General features: G+C 31.4%; 1 protein-coding gene and 1 long non-coding RNA gene across 2 annotated transcripts; one reads left to right on the forward strand and one right to left on the reverse strand.

Moving 5' to 3' along the window:
• Positions 1–11,649: 11,649 nt before the first annotated feature.
• LOC133194586 (uncharacterized) lies at positions 11,650–12,242 on the reverse strand. The gene is made up of 2 exons (XM_061330522.1): positions 11,991–12,242; positions 11,650–11,882 (listed from the first exon to the last, which is right to left on the reverse strand). Exons 1-2 carry the CDS (start codon positions 12,226–12,228, stop codon positions 11,740–11,742), a joined length of 381 nt encoding a protein of 126 aa, XP_061186506.1. The 5' UTR covers positions 12,229–12,242; the 3' UTR covers positions 11,650–11,739.
• Positions 12,243–15,986: 3,744 nt separating this feature from the next.
• Positions 15,987–20,648, forward strand: LOC133194587 (uncharacterized). Its single transcript, XR_009722126.1, has 3 exons — positions 15,987–16,149; positions 16,401–16,488; positions 16,782–20,648. It is a non-coding gene; the product is annotated as an uncharacterized LOC133194587 (long non-coding RNA).
• The last annotated feature ends 80 nt before the right edge of the window (positions 20,649–20,728 follow it).

Genomic DNA, 20,728 nt, shown 5'->3' on the forward strand with positions numbered 1-20,728 from the left:
TCAATGTTGCCTACAGTCTCTCAGAAACAGGTTTTTCGTATCTTCTTGACCTCTTCCTTAAAATGATATTAAACTGAATATACATGTAGGTATCGGAGTTACTGTTAATATGATTTCAAATTGAATTCCCTGAAAATGCTTCATTTTTAACATAATTCTATTATAGCCATAAAGTACGGGGAAAATTCATTTATAAATCAATTATGACGTCATAATGGTTCTAGCACCAAAAAGACAGTCTAAACTCATTTACACGTACAAGATTTTGATTTAAAGTCCCTCTCCCTTTTTCTCCCTTCTCGTTGACGACTATGTATATGGAAGGGATACCCCTTCCTTTAAGCAAGATATTTTTAAATATATTTTCTGAAAAAGGGGAGGATGTCTGAAAAGAGTGTTTATATTATATGTAGCTGTTTAGTTGGGAATTCTCACTCAAAGAACTCTTGACCAAGTACTTTTTTGTAGCAGTTTGATTGATCCCTCCCACGTTATTGAACCCCAAAATGTCAACAAATATAAGAGTAGGATTAATACTGTCCCACTCCCTAAGATTTAAACATACATGTATATTGTGTATTTCAACCCACCCACTGACCCCATGCCATTATTTTCCTTTTGCTCAGTTTCAAAGCTTTTGAAGCAATTTTTTTTGTTTTCGTTGTCAATTATTTTTCTGATTGACTCTCTCTCTCTCTCTCTGATTTCATGCTTGAAATTTAGCTTTGCACCAAAGGAATTAAAGTATACATGAACACAACTGAAAATCAATTGCTCTAGAATGAACATTAGAAATGTCAAGTGATCTTCATTGGTATGGTGAACAAGTATTATGCAGCAGTGGTGTCTTGGGATTTGAAGATTTTTTTTATTTGGCTTTGGTTTGTGTCTTATGTGGTTAAAATAATATCTGGATTTCACAATTATTTAGGCCTCAGAATTATTTACATGAATTAAGATGAATGCGAAAATGCAATCTTATGACAGTTTTGATGAAAAACAGTTATTTATCTGCACAAGTTCACAAAGCCTGTTAGAGTTTTCACACTTTCGACTGATAGCGAGAACGGTTTCTGGTCACGTGATGACTAGAGTTCAATTCACAAAACAGTTACTTTTCAAAGACTGCAACAATGACTTTGTATTATATTCTTCATAACAGAAAGAAAAGTTTTGTATCGTTTTTCATTCAACAATGAGCATGTGCCTTTTTTAGTCACATCCTTGTAATTGCCATATCTTAATTCGTACGAAAACTGCATTCTTAATCATTGTAAAGAATAAATTTTCTTTCTATTTGGATCCTACAAAATTAACACAGTCACAACTCAGATTTATGCAGACAAGACATTAGTTTCAAGAACAGAAAATATATTAAGATTCAAAAATCTGAGGTAAAAATTTATTAAAAAAAAAACACTATATCAACATGTTTCCCTTAGAATAGAAGGGATTTATTTGACCAAGCATAAAGATCACAGGTTGCATATGCAGTACAATGCATGTACATGCATGTGCAGATACATGAAGCAGGTTTGTTCACGTGCCTTTATTGCCTGAAACAAGCAGAAATATTATCCCACCACCACCCTCCAGAAATCTCCAATTTATACTTATCTCTCAAATGCTTAGCAGTTATCTTGTGAAATTTGCATAAGGTTACTCTGGGTGTACTCAAATGATCTCCCTTTGAACGACGTAAGTACAACGCTCATTGGAATAAAGCTAATGTAAATGCAAAGACTGGGTGACGAGATGGCGAGAGTTCGTCTTGAAAAACACACAAAGTACTGTTCAAAGACTACAAAATTTCCCTGATATTAAGCCCTTCAAAACAAGCACGATATTAAGCACTTCAAAACAAGCTCGATTTCGTTAAATCTTACAAAGATTTAGTGTTAATGCATTTCAAATTTTACAAATTCACGTAGTATATTGCCAGGAAAGGTAAACAAAATAAATTTCATAATACATTTTACGTTACACTTAGTCAGAAATGTTATTTTCAGAAATAAATGGCATCAAAATCGACTAAATAAAAAAAAATGAAAGTTTGTGTCTATTGTGAATTTTTGAGGCCAATTGAATTCTCCCTCTCTCTCTCTCTCTCTCTCTCTCTCTCTCTCTCTCTGATTTCATGCTTGAAATTTAGCTTTGCACCAAAGGAATTAAAGTATACATGAACACAACTGAAAATCAATTGCTCTAGAATGAACATTAGAAATATCAAGTGATCTTCATTGGTATGGTGAACAAGTATTATGCAGCAGTGGTGTCTTGGGATTTGAAGATTTTTTTATTTGGCTTTGGTTTGTGTCTTATGTGGTTAAAATAATATCTGGATTTCACAATTATTTAGGCCTCAAAATTATTTACTCATGAGCTACACGTATTTGTCAAGATTACGAATTTCACGCAGTCTGATGCATGGTAGACAAATTTCATCAATTTTATTATTAAAAAAGTAATCGGGGGTTCTTTTTGATCTTGTAACGGCAATGCGTAGTAATGTATCTAAGATGAATGCCAAAATGCAATCTTATGACAGTTTTCATGAAAAACATTTATCTGCACAAGTTCACAAAGCCTGTTAGAGTTTTCACGCTTTCATTTGATAGCGAGAACGGTTTCTGGTCACGTGATGACTAGAGTTCAATTCACAAAACAGTTACTTTTCAAAGACTGCAACAATGACTTTGTATTATATTCTTCACAACAGAAAGAAAAGTTTTGTATCGTTTTTCATTCAACAATGAGCATGTGCCTTTTTTTTTAAGTCACATCCTTGGTAATTGCCATATCTTAATTCGTACGAAAATTGCATTCTTAATCATTGTAAAGAATAAGTTTTCTTACTATTTGGATCCTACAAAATTAACACAGTCACAACTCAGATATATGCAGACAAGACATTAGTTTCAAGACAGAAAATATATTAAGATTCAAAAATCTGAGGTAAAAATTTATTTAAAAAAAAGCACACTATATCAACATGTTTCCCTTAGAATACGAGGGATTTATTTGACCAAGCATAAAGATCACAGGTTGCATATGCATATACATGAAGCAGGTTGGTTCACGTGCCTTTATTGCCTGAAATAAACAGAAATATTAGCCCACCACCACCCTCCAGAAATCTCCAATTTATACTTATCTCTCAAATGCTTAGCAGTTATCTTGTGAAATTTGCATAAGGTAACTCTGGGTGTACTCAAATGATCTCCCTTTGAACGACGTAAGTACAACGCTCATTGGAATAAAGCTAATGTAGATGCAAAGACTGGGTGACGAGATGGCGAGAGTTCGTCTTGTAAAACACATAAAATACTGTTCAAAGACTACAAAATTTCCCTGATATTAAGCCCTTCAAAACAAGCACGATATTAAGCCCTTCAAAACAAGCTCGACTTCGTTAAATCTTACAAAGATTTAGTGTTAATGCATTTCATATTTTACAAATTCACGTAGTATATTGCCAGGAAAGGTAAACAAAATAAATTTCATAATACATTTTACGTTACACTTAGTCAGAAATGTTATTTTCAGAAATAAATGGCATCAAAATCGGACTGAATAAAAAAATGAAAGTTTGTGTCTATTGTGAATTTTTTAGGCCAATTGAATTCTCTTTCTCTCTCTCTCTGATTTCATGCTTGAAATTTAGCTTTGCACCAAAGGAATTAAAGTATACATGAACACAACTGAAAATCAATTGCTCTAGAATGAACATTAGAAATGTCAAGTGATCTTCATTGGTATGGTGAACAAGTATTATGCAGCAGTGGTGTCTTGGGATTTGAAGATTTTTTTATTTGGCTTTGGTTTGTGTCTTATGTGGTTAAAATAATATCTGGATTTCACAATTATTTAGGCCTCAAAATTATTTACTCATGAGCTACACGTATTTGTCAAGATTACGAATTTCACGCAGTCTGATACATGGGAGATAAATTTCATCAATTTTATTATTAAAAAAGTAATTGGGGTTCTTTATTGATCTTGTAACGGCAATGCGTAGTAATGTATCTAAGATGAATGCCAAAATGCAATCTTATGACAGTTTTCATGAAAAACATTTATCTGCACAAGTTCACAAAGCCTGTTAGAGTTTTCACGCTTTCATTTGATAGCGAGAACGGTTTCTGGTCACGTGATGACTAGAGTTCAATTCACAAAACAGTTACTTTTCAAAGACTGCAACAATGACTTTGTATTATATTCTTCACAACAGAAAGAAAAGTTTTGTATCGTTTTTCATTCAACAATGAGCATGTGCCTTTTTTTTTTAAGTCACATCCTTGGTAATTGCCATATCTTAATTCGTACGAAAAATGCATTCTTAATCATTGTAAAGAATAAGTTTTCTTACTATTTGGATCCTACAAAATTAACACAGTCACAACTCAGATATATGCAGACAAGACATTAGTTTCAAGACAGAAAATATATTAAGATTCAAAAGTCTGAGGTAAAAATTTATTTTAAAAAAAGCACACTATATCAACATGTTTCCCTTAGAATACGAGGGATTTATTTGACCAAGCATAAAGATCACAGGTTGCATATGCAGTACAATGCATGTACATGCATGTGCAGATACATGAAGCAGGTTGGTTCACGTGCCTTTATTGCCTGAAATAAACAGAATAAACAGAAATATTAGCCCACCACCACCCTCCAGAAATCTCCAATTTATACTTATCTCTCAAATGCTTAGCAGTTATCTTGTGAAATTTGCATAAGGTTACTCTGGGTGTACTCAAATGTTCTCCCTTTGAACGACGTTAGTACAACGCTCATTGGAATAAAGCTAATGTAAATGCAAAGACTGGGTGACGAGATGGCGAGAGTTCGTCTTGTAAAACACATAAAATACTGTTCAAAGACTACAAAATTTCCCTGATATTAAGCCCTTCAAAACAAGCACGATATTAAGCACTTCAAAACAAGCTCGACTTCGTTAAATCTTACAAAGATTTAGTGTTAATGCATTTCATATTTTACAAATTCACGTAGTATATTGCCAGGAAAGGTAAACAAAATAAATTTCATAATACACTTTACGTTACACTTAGTCAGAAATGTTATTTTCAGAAATAAATGGCATCAAAATCGGACTGAATAAAAAAATGAAAGTTTGTGTCTATTGTGAATTTTTGAGGCCAATTGAATTCTCCCTCTCTCTCTCTCTCTCTCTCTCTCTGATTTCATGCTTGAAATTTAGCTTTGCACCAAAGGAATTAAAGTATACATGAACACAACTGAAAATCAATTGATCTAGAATGAACATTAGAAATGTCAAGTGATCTTCATTGGTATGGTGAACAAGTATTATGCAGCAGTGGTGTCTTGGGATTTGAAGATTTTTTTTTTATTTGGCTTTGGTTTGTGTCTTATGTGATTAAAATAATATCTGGATTTCACAATTATTTAGGCCTCAAAATTATTTACTCATGAGCTACTGGTATTTGTCAAGATTACGAATTTCACGCAGTCTGATACATGGGAGATAAATTTCATCAATTTTATTATTAAAAAAGTAATTGGGGGTTCTTTATTGATCTTGTAACGGCAATGCGTAGTAATGTATCTAAGATGAATACCAAAATGCAATCTTATGACAGTTTTCATGAAAAACATTTATCTGCACAAGTTCACAAAGCCTGTTAGAGTTTTCACGCTTTCATTTGATAGCGAGAACGGTTTCTGGTCACGTGATGACTAGAGTTCAATTCACAAAACAGTTACTTTTCAAAGACTGCAACAATGACTTTGTATTATATTCTTCACAACAGAAAGAAAAGTTTTGTATCGTTTTTCATTCAACAATGAGCATGTGCCTTTTTTTTAAGTCACATCCTTGGTAATTGCCATATCTTAATTCGTACGAAAAATGCATTCTTAATCATTGTAAAGAATAAGTTTTCTTACTATTTGGATCCTACAAAATTAACACAGTCACAACTCAGATATATGCAGACAAGACATTAGTTTCAAGACAGAAAATATATTAAGATTCAAAAATCTGAGGTAAAAATTTATTTAAAAAAAAGCACACTATATCAACATGTTTCCCTTAGAATACGAGGGATTTATTTGACCAAGCATAAAGATCACAGGTTGCATATACAGTACAATGCATGTACATGCATGTGCAGATACATGAAGCAGGTTGGTTCACGTGCCTTTATTGTCTGAAATAAACAGAATAAACAGAAATATTAGCCCACTACCACCCTCCAGAAATCTCCAATTTATACTTATCTCTCAAATGCTTAGCAGTTATCTTGTGAAATTTGCATAAGGTAACTCTGGGTGTACTCAAATGATCTCCCTTTGAACGACGTTAGTACAACGCTCATTGGAATAAAGCTAATGTAAATGCAAAGACTGGGTGACGAGATGGCGAGAGTTCGTCTTGTAAAACACATAAAATACTGTTCAAAGACTACAAAATTTCCCTGATATTAAGCCCTTCAAAACAAGCACGATATTAAGCCCTTCAAAACAAGCTCGACTTCGTTAAATCTTACAAAGATTTAGTGTTAATGCATTTCATATTTTACAAATTCACGTAGTATATTGCCAGGAAAGGTAAACAAAATAAATTTCATAATACACTTTACGTTACACTTAGTCAGAAATGTTATTTTCAGAAATAAATGGCATCAAAATCGGACTGAATAAAAAAATGAAAGTTTGTGTCTATTGTGAATTTTTGAGGCCAATTGAATTCTCTCTCTCTCTCTCTCTCTCTCTCTCTCTCTCTCTCTCTCTCTCTGATTTCATGCTTGAAATTTAGCTTTGCACCAAAGGAATTAAAGTATACATGAACACAACTGAAAATCAATTGCTCTAGAATGAACATTAGAAATGTCAAGTGATCTTCATTGGTATGGTGAACAAGTATTATGCAGCAGTGGTGTCTTGGGATTTGAAGATTTTTTTTTTATTTGGCTTTGGTTTGTGTCTTATGTGGTTAAAATAATATCTGGATTTCACAATTATTTAGGCCTCAAAATTATTTACTCATGAGCTACACGTATTTGTCAAGATTACGAATTTCACGCAGTCTGATACATGGGAGATAAATTTCATCAATTTTATTATTAAAAAAGTAATTGGGGGTTCTTTATTGATCTTGTAACGGCAATGCGTAGTAATGTATCTAAGATGAATACCAAAATGCAATCTTATGACAGTTTTCATGAAAAACATTTATCTGCACAAGTTCACAAAGCCTGTTAGAGTTTTCACGCTTTCATTTGATAGCGAGAACGGTTTCTGGTCACGTGATGACTAGAGTTCAATTCACAAAACAGTTACTTTTCAAAGACTGCAACAATGACTTTGTATTATATTCTTCACAACAGAAAGAAAAGTTTTGTATCGTTTTTCATTCAACAATGAGCATGTGCCTTTTTTTTTAAGTCACATCCTTGGTAATTGCCATATCTTAATTCGTACGAAAAATGCATTCTTAATCATTGTAAAGAATAAGTTTTCTTACTATTTGGATCCTACAAAATTAACACAGTCACAACTCAGATATATGCAGACAAGACATTAGTTTCAAGACAGAAAATATATTAAGATTCAAAAATCTGAGGTAAAAATTTATTTAAAAAAAAGCACACTATATCAACATGTTTCCCTTAGAATACGAGGGATTTATTTGACCAAGCATAAAGATCACAGGTTGCATATGCAGTACAATGCATGTACATGCATGTGCAGATACATGAAGCAGGTTGGTTCACATGCCTTTATTGCCTGAAACAAGCAGAAATATTAGCCCACCATCACCCTCCAGAAATCTCCAATTTATACTTATCTCTCAAATGCTTAGCAGTTATCTTGTGAAATTTGCATAAGGTAACTCTGGGTGTACTCAAATGATCTCCCTTTGAACGACGTAAGTACAACGCTCATTGGAATAAAGCTAATGTAGATGCAAAGACTGGGTGACGAGATGGCGAGAGTTCGTCTTGTAAAACACATAAAATACTGTTCAAAGACTACAAAATTTCCCTGATATTAAGCCCTTCAAAACAAGCACGATATTAAGCCCTTCAAAACAAGCTCGACTTCGTTAAATCTTACAAAGATTTAGTGTTAATGCATTTCATATTTTACAAATTCACGTAGTATATTGCCAGGAAAGGTAAACAAAATAAATTTCATAATACATTTTACGTTACACTTAGTCAGAAATGTTATTTTCAGAAATAAATGGCATCAAAATCGGACTGAATAAAAAAATGAAAGTTTGTGTCTATTGTGAATTTTTGAGGCCAATTGAATTCTCTTTCTCTCTCTCTCTCTCTGATTTCATGCTTGAAATTTAGCTTTGCACCAAAGGAATTAAAGTATACATGAACACAACTGAAAATCAATTGCTCTAGAATGAACATTAGAAATGTCAAGTGATCTTCATTGGTATGGTGAACAAGTATTATGCAGCAGTGGTGTCTTGGGATTTGAAGATTTTTTTTATTTGGCTTTGGTTTGTGTCTTATGTGGTTAAAATAATATCTGGATTTCACAATTATTTAGGCCTCAAAATTATTTACTCATGAGCTACACGTATTTGTCAAGATTACGAATTTCACGCAGTCTGATACATGGGAGATAAATTTCATCAATTTTATTATTAAAAAAGTAATTGGGGGTTCTTTATTGATCTTGTAACGGCAATGCGTAGTAATGTATCTAAGATGAATGCCAAAATGCAATCTTATGACAGTTTTCATGAAAAACATTTATCTGCACAAGTTCACAAAGCCTGTTAGAGTTTTCACGCTTTCATTTGATAGCGAGAACGGTTTCTGGTCACGTGATGACTAGAGTTCAATTCACAAAACAGTTACTTTTCAAAGACTGCAACAATGACTTTGTATTATATTCTTCACAACAGAAAGAAAAGTTTTGTATCGTTTTTCATTCAACAATGAGCATGTGCCTTTTTTTTTTAAGTCACATCCTTGTAATTGCCATATCTTAATTCGTACGAAAAATGCATTCTTAATCATTGTAAAGAATAATTTTTCTTTCTATTTGGATCCTACAAAATTAACACAGTCACAACTCAGATATATGCAGACAAGACATTAGTTTCAAGAACAGAAAATATATTAAGATTCAAAAATCTGAGGTAAAAATTTATTTTAAAAAAACACACTATATCAACATGTTTCCCTTAGAATAGAAGGGATTTATTTGACCAAGCATAAAGATCACAGGTTGCATATGCAGTACAATGCATGTACATGCATGTGCAGATACATGAAACAGGTTGGTTCACATGCCTTTATTGCCTGAAATAAGCAGAAATATTAGCCCACCACCACCCTCCAGAAATCTCCAATTTATACTTATCTCTCAAATGCTTAGCAGTTATCTTGTGAAATTTGCATAAGGTAACTCTGGGTGTACTCAAATGATCTCCCTTTGAACGACGTAAGTACAACGTTCATTGGAATAAAGCTAATGTAAATGCAAGGACTGGGTGACGAGATGGCGAGAGTTCGTCTTGAAAAACACACAAAGTACTGTTCAAAGACTACAAAATTTCCCTGATATTAAGCCCTTCAAAACAAGCACGATATTAAGCCCTTCAAAACAAGCTCGATTTCGTTAAATCTTACAAAGATTTAGTGTTAATGCATTTCAAATTTTACAAATTCACGTAGTATATTGCCAGGAAAGGTAAACAAAATAAATTTCATAATACACTTTACGTTACACTTAGTCGGAAATGTTATTTTCAGAAATAAATGGCATTAAAATCGACTAAATAATGAAAGTTTGTGTCTATTGTGAATTTTTGAGGCCAATTGAATTCTCTCTCTCTCTCTCTCTCTCTCTCTCTCTCTCTCTCTCTCAAGTATATTGAAAAACAATGCAACATGCCTGAGAAGTTTTTTTTCACATGCATTTTGATAATTAAAAAAATCCACTGGCAACTAGATCCATCTTTGGGGGTGGGGGGTGGGTGTGTTCACCATTGGTACTTTTAACGATTAATATGTTTTCTATTCTCTTTGAACGTTAATACGTATACATATGTATTAAACATGTATGCCTTTGAAATCCACATTTCATACTAAATACAATATCTGTAAATAATACAATATCCATAACTTGACGATGATTACAAATTTACTGTAAACACATGAAATGGATGGGATTCCCACTTTTTCTCCTACTCTGTGAAACTGTATTGTAACAATTGCATTATCCAATTTACAATCATAATTTACTTAGGTCATCTTCAAAAAATTGTCTGTTTTCCCTCTCCCGATCGACTAACCAAAAATGAACCGACTCAAAACTTTTTTTTATTTAACCTCCAGGTATAAAGATGGAATTATTAACAATTTTCAATTGCCAATGAGTACATTACTATTATAATTTCTTGAAGAAATAAACATTTCGAACGTTGAAATTCAGTTTTATTCATTTCAAATTTCCTTTTCCTGGATACAATTCAAGTTACATGAAGCTTTCAGTATGCTAAACATTTATACCAGCTTCCGGGGGCTTCGACCTAAAGGCAGTCCCCAACCCCCCTGCGTTTATTTGCATTATGTTTAAAAATGGTCTATTTAACACAAGATCAATGACATAGATATGTCATAGGCGCTCCTCTTGTAATTCTGTAATTGACGAATGATTAGTATACATGTATATATAGGTCTGTCCTCTATACTATAAAATCACGTTCATTTACATGTCTTATTATGTATAGTGAGGTACTTTTTTGTGTGGAACGGTTATTTTGAGTTTTATCCAAATTTTTCGAATGGTATACATGATAAGGAAGTGTAATAAGTATAAATTATATATATATATATATATATATATATATATATATATATATATATATATATATATATATATATATATATATATATATATATCCAACAAGCCCGGGGTCGATCATATATCGGGGGGGGGGGGGGTCCTGTCCACAAGTACCTGTGATATTTGGGGAAAGTTGGCAACAAAGATGGAGAAAAATGCCTAAATCGATTTTATAAAGGGCAATCGACTCAATTGATGTCAAAGAATATCTTATCTGCTCCTCCAGTTTTTTTTTTCAAAAGAATTGAGTTGTATTTCTTAAGTCATACTGGCCTACAATACTTATCATAAGGATCAGAATAAATGCTTTATTTTGCTGAAAAAAGGCGAATTCGTGCAAACCCTTTTTATAATAATTATACACGAAGAAAAAGAAACAACCTAATTTAAGGCAAAATATATTTATTAACAAGTTCAATTATCGGCGCCAAAAAGAAATTTTGGAAAGAGAGAACAACAGAGCTATAAGACATCTCAAAATGGATGCATCATTTACAATTTCACAAGTTTTGACAGGGAGTCCCTGTAAAACAGGGTGTTCCCTGAAAGGCCAAAAGGTTCGAAATAGTTGGAAGAAATTTTGCTCTGGTAACTCGGCAAAGCGATCTATCTCGCTTGCTTCGTTACCAGAAAAGGAAAGCCAAAGATGAATTTAGAATAGTCAAATTTTGTCAGCAATGCTAGCCTCGTCCGTTTGTGAGGCCAACATTCTGGAAAATTCCAAAGGTACATGTACGTCTAAAAGAGAACAATGTAAAATTAACAGCAAAAGAGAGCAGAGGGATAAAAGAGCTCGGGTGTCCCCTCCTTGGTTCCAGAAGATTTGAAATTTAGAAATAAAATGCTTTTGGTAAATTTTATGCCAGTCTTTTTTCAAAATTTATCACTGATGTTGATATATTTTTCAAGCCGCTCCATTTCCTTGTGGGCATTTTCAATTTTTTTCTGCACGATGGCCTCTTCCCTTCTCTGCTGGGCCCTTTCTTGATTTTCTGCCTGTGCCTTCTCTTGGTTTTCTGATTTGGAAAAAAAAAACCAGTTTAATAACAAAAACTAAGAATAAAACCTGTATTTAGAAATTATAGCTTAATGCTTTATTCGGGCTGTTCAATAATTTAATTTACCTCTCCATTTTTCAAAATTCTCTTTTTTGTCAGTGGTCAATCGACTAGGAGGTCTGGGTGGCAGCTTTAGTGCTGAATCCTCAGTGAGGAAAGTAAGATCAAAGGCCACTCCCCCCTTCCTCTCAGTCATATCCTCCGTGATCATTGTCCGACGTACATTTTCATAGGCCTCCATTTCTTCCTTCCCCATTACTCCTACTTTGTTGTGTTTGCCAAGACAACTCTGAAAGATACCCATGGTGTTTTTCGGTGTGTATAGTTGTAACCAACAGCGAAATCTTTGGGGATATATTATGACGTCATAACTATTATTACGCCATTGTTATTGTGACGTGATAGTGAAGGATCTACATTTCTTTTATTTAGGACGTTACGCGTGATGTTGGTGCCATTTTTCAATTTTACTAAATTGTTCCAGACCTATTAAACCCATCTTTAACTTCAAAACAATACTCGCAATATGGGTGATTTTGGTATGAATCAATAAGTTCTGAATAGAACCAGTCAGAAAATAATATTTAAGTAGATATTATGCAATATGTTTAGAATTTTACAACACAAATTAAATATATTTTAAGCGTATATAACGCGTTATGTTTTTAACCAACGATTTGTGCATTTTTCTTGGGTAGATTATTTAAAAATTAATCTACAGTTCTCATTTTTCTCACAACGCAAGAGAAATCCTGTAATATTGTTAACGATTTTGCATTCAGTGGTGGCAAGAAAAAGAAAGCAATGGTTTACACGGAAAAAGAATATGTAACGCAAATAATAAAACATGTACAAATAATAAAACATGTGCATATAATAAAAGTTATAAAACATGTGCATATGAATATAAACATCAGATTTACTCAATTACAAGAAAATTTAAATAGAAAAAAAAAATAAAGATTTATATCAAACTACATGCTTTGTAGCGAATAAATGAGTTACAAGTTCGACAAAAATGCACAGAGTCTAACATTGATGTGAAAAAATAAGATCAATTAGTCTTTCGAGCGGTTAAATTCTAATTATTTTTACTCGATTACAGAATAAATTATATGTTCATTACGTGCTAATTCAAAGAGTCAGAATGAAGGTCAGATTGATAAATTCACTCAATTAATTAATATTTTACGCAACATTTAGGGGGTTCTACATATTTGTCCAATGGACGGTTATGACGCGTTATTCGTTTAGTTTTAACGTAATGCACGAAAATGGGTTTAAGAGTGGTTTGAGTAATTAACAAACTTAATTTATTATACACAATTTAAAGCGTCCTTTTTGTTCATTTGTTTAATTACAAGTAATCTTTTTTTTTTTTTTGCTCATTTTTAAAGCACAGAGATCGCGATAGGACAATAATCATGCTAGAAGTGTGTTTAGAAGCTTTACGTTCATATTTCCGTAGCGCTATAAAAGCGTAACGTCAAGCGTCACCAACATCACGCGTAATGTCTTTCACATCAAACACCCCTATATTTCGGGCCCGAAATTTTTCTCTTGAATTTGCAGAGTAAAGATATATACACACACACAAAATGAATACCCCCTCCCCCCCCCCCCAAAAAAAAAACATGGACCCGGTAGGATGTCATGAAAAGGGTATGGATCCCCACCGCCTTCAAGAAAAACTAAGAAAAAGCACTAACACTCCCTCCCTTTCTAACGATCTTTTATGATTGGAAATACATGTAAAGTAAATTTTGACCAGATTTATTTGCTGAACCATTAACATCTCATTTCCTACTTCGAGTTATTTATAATTTATTTAATAATTTTTTTTTTTGGGGGGGGTGTCTTTCTTTTCAAAATTGAAGACAATATGAGTTCATCCGAAAATAAGAATTTAATGCTTATATTTACATTCTCCAATTTTCTCTCTTCATAATTGTTAATCTCGTAAATCTTTATTGTGAATTTAGCGCCTTTCAGAACTATTGTGATATAAGTAAGAGCCATTGTGACGTGGAAAGTTAAATACATGTAACGGATATGAATATTGCGAGGGGAAAAACGACAAATTAATTTCAAACGTACAATTGTTATATTCCTACATAAATAATGTCTTAAATATCTTAAACGATTGTGGACTTTCAAATATTTGGAACAGTCAAGCCTTCAATCCAAATTGGTTAAGAGCGAAAGTAAAACTAACTTTAATAGATCAATTTAAACAAAAATGGAATTCGGATGTTCAAAATTTATCAAAGACCCTAAATTATAGAATATACAAAGACGAACTAAAATTTGAAAAATATTTAGAAATTCTATCACGAAAAGAAGCCATAAATTTCTGCAAATTCCGTACTTGTAATCATTATTTGCCAATTGAAACTGGACGTTGGTTAAATGAACCAAGAGAGATTAGACTATGTAAGAAATGTCAATTAAATGAAATAGGAGATGAATTCCATTACATATTAAATTGTACGGCAATGACACGTGAAAGAAATAAATGTTTAACACAAAAACAATTACGATTCAAAAATACAATTACATTTAGAGAAATAATGAATTCAGATAAACAGTCATTTTTAAGAAAACTGTGTATATTTATTAAAAAAATTACTAAAACGTGCTCCCCAAACTAGTAAAGACCTAAACCTATAATTGTACTATTTGTCTATCCTCATACTCACGCATGCCATATATGTGTTTTTATTTTTCATCATTGTAGTTTACATTTATATCTCGCTATACAATTGTAAAATTGTGAAGAGATCAATAAATTCAGTTCAGTACAATACTTGAATAGGGTAATTGTTTTTAATTAAAGTGATCCGAAACAATATACATTCTGATGTTCCTAGAGTATTGAAAATGCATCTAGTTCCTACTGTGTATTCTACCGCGCAGTGAGAAAGTTTCGTGTGCATTGTACATTACCAAGAATTTCATAAAGAAAATTAATTACACTGAATGCAAATATATGTCTGTAAATGCAAAATTTGTGTATATGCATGGAAAAATCTTAAATCTTTTGACATATTTTCGGATATTAGATCTATATATTATTTTTGATGATTTTGGAACATACCACAGACAGAAATTCATAAGATTTTAATTTTGTTCCCTTGCACTTAGAAATCTAAATCTTTATATAATTTTATTTATTTATTGGGGGGGGGGGGGTGTGCATGCATTCTTTCTTAAATTTTGTAACTGGGGATGAACGGATTAATTCAATAATTGTTTTCGCCGATGGAGGTAAATTGAATGACATACTTTGATTTATCCTCCCTTATCAGCCAACATGAATTCTTTATAACCTTGAAAAAAGAATATCATAGAGCCGAGTATGTTCTAATTGATTCTCTCTCTCTCAACACGATTTCTATGGTTGGCATTCAGAAAAAAAAAATGATAAAGTAGTTAATTTCTTTTTTGTCTAGAAAAACGAAAAGAAGGGACAGGGTTTGGATACTTTAAAAATCAAAGAACAGGACGGGATATGAACACTTAATTAAACTTTAAAAGACTTATAATCCAGTACACTGAAATTTGGTGTTTTTCCTGTCCTTTACATGTACATGTAGTTTAAATTTCTTTTTTTTTAAATTAACGCATATCTTTTTTCCTAACAAATAAAATATTGATTGTTTTTCCATTTTTTAATTTTTTACTTTTAATGCATATATATATATATATATATATATATATATATATATATATATATATATATATATATATATATATATATATATATAATATCTATTTTATTGGAATGCAAGTAATTGTGAACTTCGTTAAAGTATAATTCACGGTTCTTTTATAAATTCATGTCCTGTGTCATTTTCATTAATGACACGTGAAAATCGAGCCACTACGACAGGAAATCATAAAGGACATAAATGATGGAAATAAATTGAAAAAAGTAAGTTTTGTGAGATTTTAGCCCTTAAAGCAAAACTTTAAATTGAGTTTTTTAAAAACGAATTTGAGTGATTATTGCGCCGTAAATAGGAAAATTGTTGAATAGCTGAATTTATTTACTACTTGGCGGTGTGTATCCGCGACAGAAATGATTCAGACAGGTACGAGCGCACCTGCTGATATTTAATTTCACGTCAACAACGATCAGCCATTTTATTAGCGAGGGAATTGGCATGGTCTGACATGTGCTACAAAGTTAGGTGTAAGAAATGTCAGCGATTTACCTGGACAGGTAAATTTTTCGTAAATTCATTCAGATCAGAAAATTTTACACACATTTTGTGTCTTAATTACCACGTGTTTGCTGATCATATGTGCAATTCATTCGTTTAAATGAACTATTAATGGCATTGTTTTAAAACATGACGAATCTTCCGATGCTTTACCTTTTTGACTTGCCATGTCCGTTATTCATTCAAGCACACCTTTATGAGACGAAAACACGGAGCGGATCGAATGAAATGTTTTTATTTAAATTGATAGGGTGTGGACGGCATATAGAGCTTGTTTTGGAGGATATTCCAGTGGAGGAGAGGTGTCAATGTAAAAAATCAGGGAAATGTACGATATTGTAAGTATCACATGACATTCTCTCTCTCTCTCCGCGAATCAAAGGTCAAACCACAGGGACTTGTGTTGCTCCCGAAGTGTTAAAAAATATTTATTGAAAAAAAAAAGGCCGATACAGTTGCAATGTATATGATTTTTTAAAATATCTTTTTATTTACACCTCTATGGTCAAACACATTTTTCAGAGTAACTGTCATGATATTTGTTAAATCATACTTACGCATACTTAAATTATTTTCTTCAAGATTAAACGTTTAAATTGATGCATTCAATTTTTAATTTTACCTTTAACAGATAGTTTCATCCTATATGGATGTACAATTACGTCAAGAGGAAACAGAAGAATCTCAATAATTATGCAAGTTTTACTGGAGATCATCAGAAATGCAAGGAACACCCACATTTTATTGCATATTTTACAGTATGTGCCAAATTCTTCATAAATTATACATGTATTAACATAATATACATTTCTTTATTCAGTTTTAGCCCTTTTGAACAGTTGAAAGCATATTTGCATATTATTCAGTTTATTATTAGAAATATATATTTATTTTCCTGTGGTTGAAATATTTAGACAATATGTTAATGTATTTCTTTGTGTCCCAAAATGTAAACCTAAAAGCTAAAAGGTTTTTTTTCATCTCTTGCATTGGAAGAAATGTTCAGTCTTTTTGCCTTAAAAGAATTTTTATTATTTACTTTAAAATGGATAATGAAGGCAACTTTATCCAATACTATCTAGAGCTAAAGATCAAAATAATTTTTGAATTATTCATGTGACATTTTTTTTTTTATATATATATTTTTGATGCTTTACAGCTTTATTAGACATTTATTGTGGTAATGGAAAGACACCTACAATGTAGCCTACATTAAATCTTAAAACTTCTTTCTGCATATTGTAAAAATATTACATGGGTCTGGCCAAATAAATAGTACCAAGCAGGCATAAGGTTTTATTTTTTCCCAAGTGGCTAAATGCATTTATTTGTCTTCAGTTGTTGATATTGTAACTTGAAGGTAGAAAAGTTTAAAATTTAGAGCAAGTCAATATTGGTTTTACTGGGCATTCAATGTATTAAATACCCCCCACAGCATTGTCCAAAGTGTTATTTTTCAGCATTATTTATCAAATTTCACTTGGAGGTGATGTCCTACTTTAAGACCTGTATTCTTCTGAGGGTAAAATCTTGGTTGATGGCACTTTTAAAATTTTTTCGATTTACGACAGCCAGAGGCAAAAAATTCTTAATCAAATGACAGGACAGGTACAGGTATCTTCTATCAAAAAGTAACCGTATTTTCTCAAGGTCATTCAATTGTAGCGAATAGATAAAAAGATGTTGACTAAAGAATCACATTACTTGTTTAAAGACACTTTTAAAGAGAATTATACATCCATTAGAAATCAGATATAATGCACTGAAAACTACCTCCAAGGTAACGTATCGTTCTTCACATCAGAAGATAATGGCTCTGAGGAAATTTTAAAGAATGGGTTAAGTTACATTTCTTTCTCTATATTCTAAGATGTCAAACTGATACTTTTGGGTGTAAAGTATTTCAAATTTTATCGAAAAGTTACATGTACTATTAAGTCAACTAAAGATGGTAATGTCAAAACAAAAATAATGGTGTCTTCAGACTTTTTAAGAGCAGTCAAAATTCCTTTATAACTACATGTACATAGTTCTTAAAAGAATTTGTGAGATTGCAATAATTGTATATCTACTGTAAATGTATTAAATTTAGTGTGTATGATATTTAGCAAAAATTGTTTTTACAACAAGTTGGGGTAGATTTGATTTAGCACTTTCTGAACATGTTAAATATTCAGAGACACAATTGCTTGATTTAGCAGAAGATGCCTTCTGCAAAGGGTGCTAAATAAAATACACCACCAAATGTAATATGTTTACAGTATTTTCTAGAAAAATCATATGTTTGCAAGAGTTTTAATTCACTAGCAGACTGAGAAATTGCTATTTTTATATTTAATGTTCACTGAGAAGAAGCAAATAAAAGGTTGATATGGCACAAAGTAAATTACACCCTCCCTCTACTTAAAAAAAAAAAAAAACAAAAAAAAAAAAACAAAACACGTCATCTGTATTTTATGAACTGACTGTTGACAAAAAGTAAATTTGGCCTATATAATTATTAATTATTTAATGTCATTGCTTTTGAATTAGATTTTCATAATTTTCTTAGTGTGGGTTTTTTTTGTTTTTTTTTGTTTTTTTGTATTTAGGAGTGTAATGCTCTAGTAGAAAACTTTAAAGTCCTGAAATATAATGAATAAATTTGGTTAAATTTGCTCTATAGAAATCAAAATGATCTCTGCATACCCATCTTGTAAGACTGTTGTTTTCCATTTATTTCTCTCAATGTTTTCTGTTTTAAGTTATAAAAAATCTTTTTATTTGTTATACATGTATGTAAATGTGCATGGACATACTTGTATTTGCTTCAGATAGTTTTGTCAGGTGCATGGAGAAAATTTGTAAAATTATATAACCTAGCTTTATAAGAAATACTGATATAAAATTCTGTAATTTTTTGCTTATGATTATTCAGAAGAAATCTAAATCATAAATAAAATGCAAACAATTTCAGGGTGCCTTGCAGGGCAAAATTTGATAATTACCTTTTTACATGACAATTTTATAAAGGAATATTTTGTACTTTGCTTATAAGCATTATTTAGTACTTTACTTAACAATCTTTAATATCAAGACAAAGATCTATCTTTCATTCTGACATTACGAAATACTGGAATGATATTTTGACAACAGTGTTTATCCCAATAGAGTTATCTCTCTTATCAGAGGGTCAGTGAACCTTAAATGCTTACACTTTGGGTTTGTACTGTTATAGTAATGATACATGTAGTAAGATGTTAATTAATTTTTCATGATTACTGCAAAATTAAAGTATCCCTTATGTCAAAGGATTAATTAACTAAATTGACCAAATAAATTTTGTCCTTGAGAAAATCAATCTAATTAAAATTAGATCTTTGATCTTCTTTACTTGGTAACTTGAAAACAGTTATATACACATTAAAGCTTAAGATCAGATTGAATCAAAGCAAATTGTTCAAAAATATATTTAGATTTCCAGTTTATTTATGTTTCTTGAATTAGTTATTTTTAAATTATTATTTTGAGTCAACTTTGGAAATAAGAAAATTGTAAATTTATCTTAACAATTAATGTACAAAGGGTCATAATGCTCACACAAAAATCAACAACATTCTCTTCCTTTAGCTTTATTGCATAGTGCAGGTTTTGAAACCTTAAAAAAATATTCTCATTTTGTTTGTTACATATGTAATTGTTCTTGTTTTTTGGTAATTATTTATGTATATATTAACTCTGTTGTCTTTTTAAACTCATAGGCAAAACAGGGGCATTTTAGTGCAAATGTAGTTCATTGTTTTTAGGGTTCATGTGGGCTTTTAGTGCACTTTGTATTGATAATTAAGTCATTGCAAAACTGAATAGCTATTAAAAAATTGTGTTCAACAATAAATATAGTTTTTGTTACAATGCTAGCTGCATGGTTTAATTAAAGTTTCACTGAAACAAAAAATGTAAAATTCTTATAAAATGTAAAATATGGTTTAATTGGTTTTTTTGATTGATATGTATTATTATATATTGTTCAAAAAAGAATTACTGATTATATAGTTTTTATATTGAATATTTCAAAGGATTATGGACCTATTGTTTTGTTTTTTTTTTAATTTGGAATGAATCCACCACATTTGAGCATTTTAAAAAGCCAAGGGCTCTCTTATTTATGACATTTATAAATATATTCAAGCATATATATTTCATGTGAATTTTTATTTCTTTTCTGTCAAGACATTTTTCTTGAATATATTGTATTAATATATATAATGCATATTATTTGCAATGAGTGTATCTTAAGTCAAATGCATGCTTTATTTTTGAAAGATTCTGTATTTTTATTACTACAGTTTGGTGCTAAAGTATCATATAGCATTTGCTTGAATGCCGAGTCTTAAAAATTTCTATGCCTTAACAAGGACTTGCACAGTATAGTGTAGTGTTCCTGCCCTTCATTTCTTTACATTTGTACTTTGCATATTGTTTGCATGAATTTTGTCAATAAACTAGTCATATAATAGTGTCTAGTCGTTATTGTACATGTCCACGTTTTAAATAATGAAGTAGCAAAACAAAGAGAATATAGAGGCACATCCTCCCAAT

Source organism: Saccostrea echinata, unplaced genomic scaffold (genome assembly GCF_033153115.1).
Source record: "Saccostrea echinata isolate AGI-Se365-2 ecotype Australia unplaced genomic scaffold, CSIRO_AGI_Sech_v1 ptg000029l, whole genome shotgun sequence".
Classification (NCBI taxonomy): Eukaryota; Metazoa; Mollusca; class Bivalvia; order Ostreida; family Ostreidae; genus Saccostrea; species Saccostrea echinata.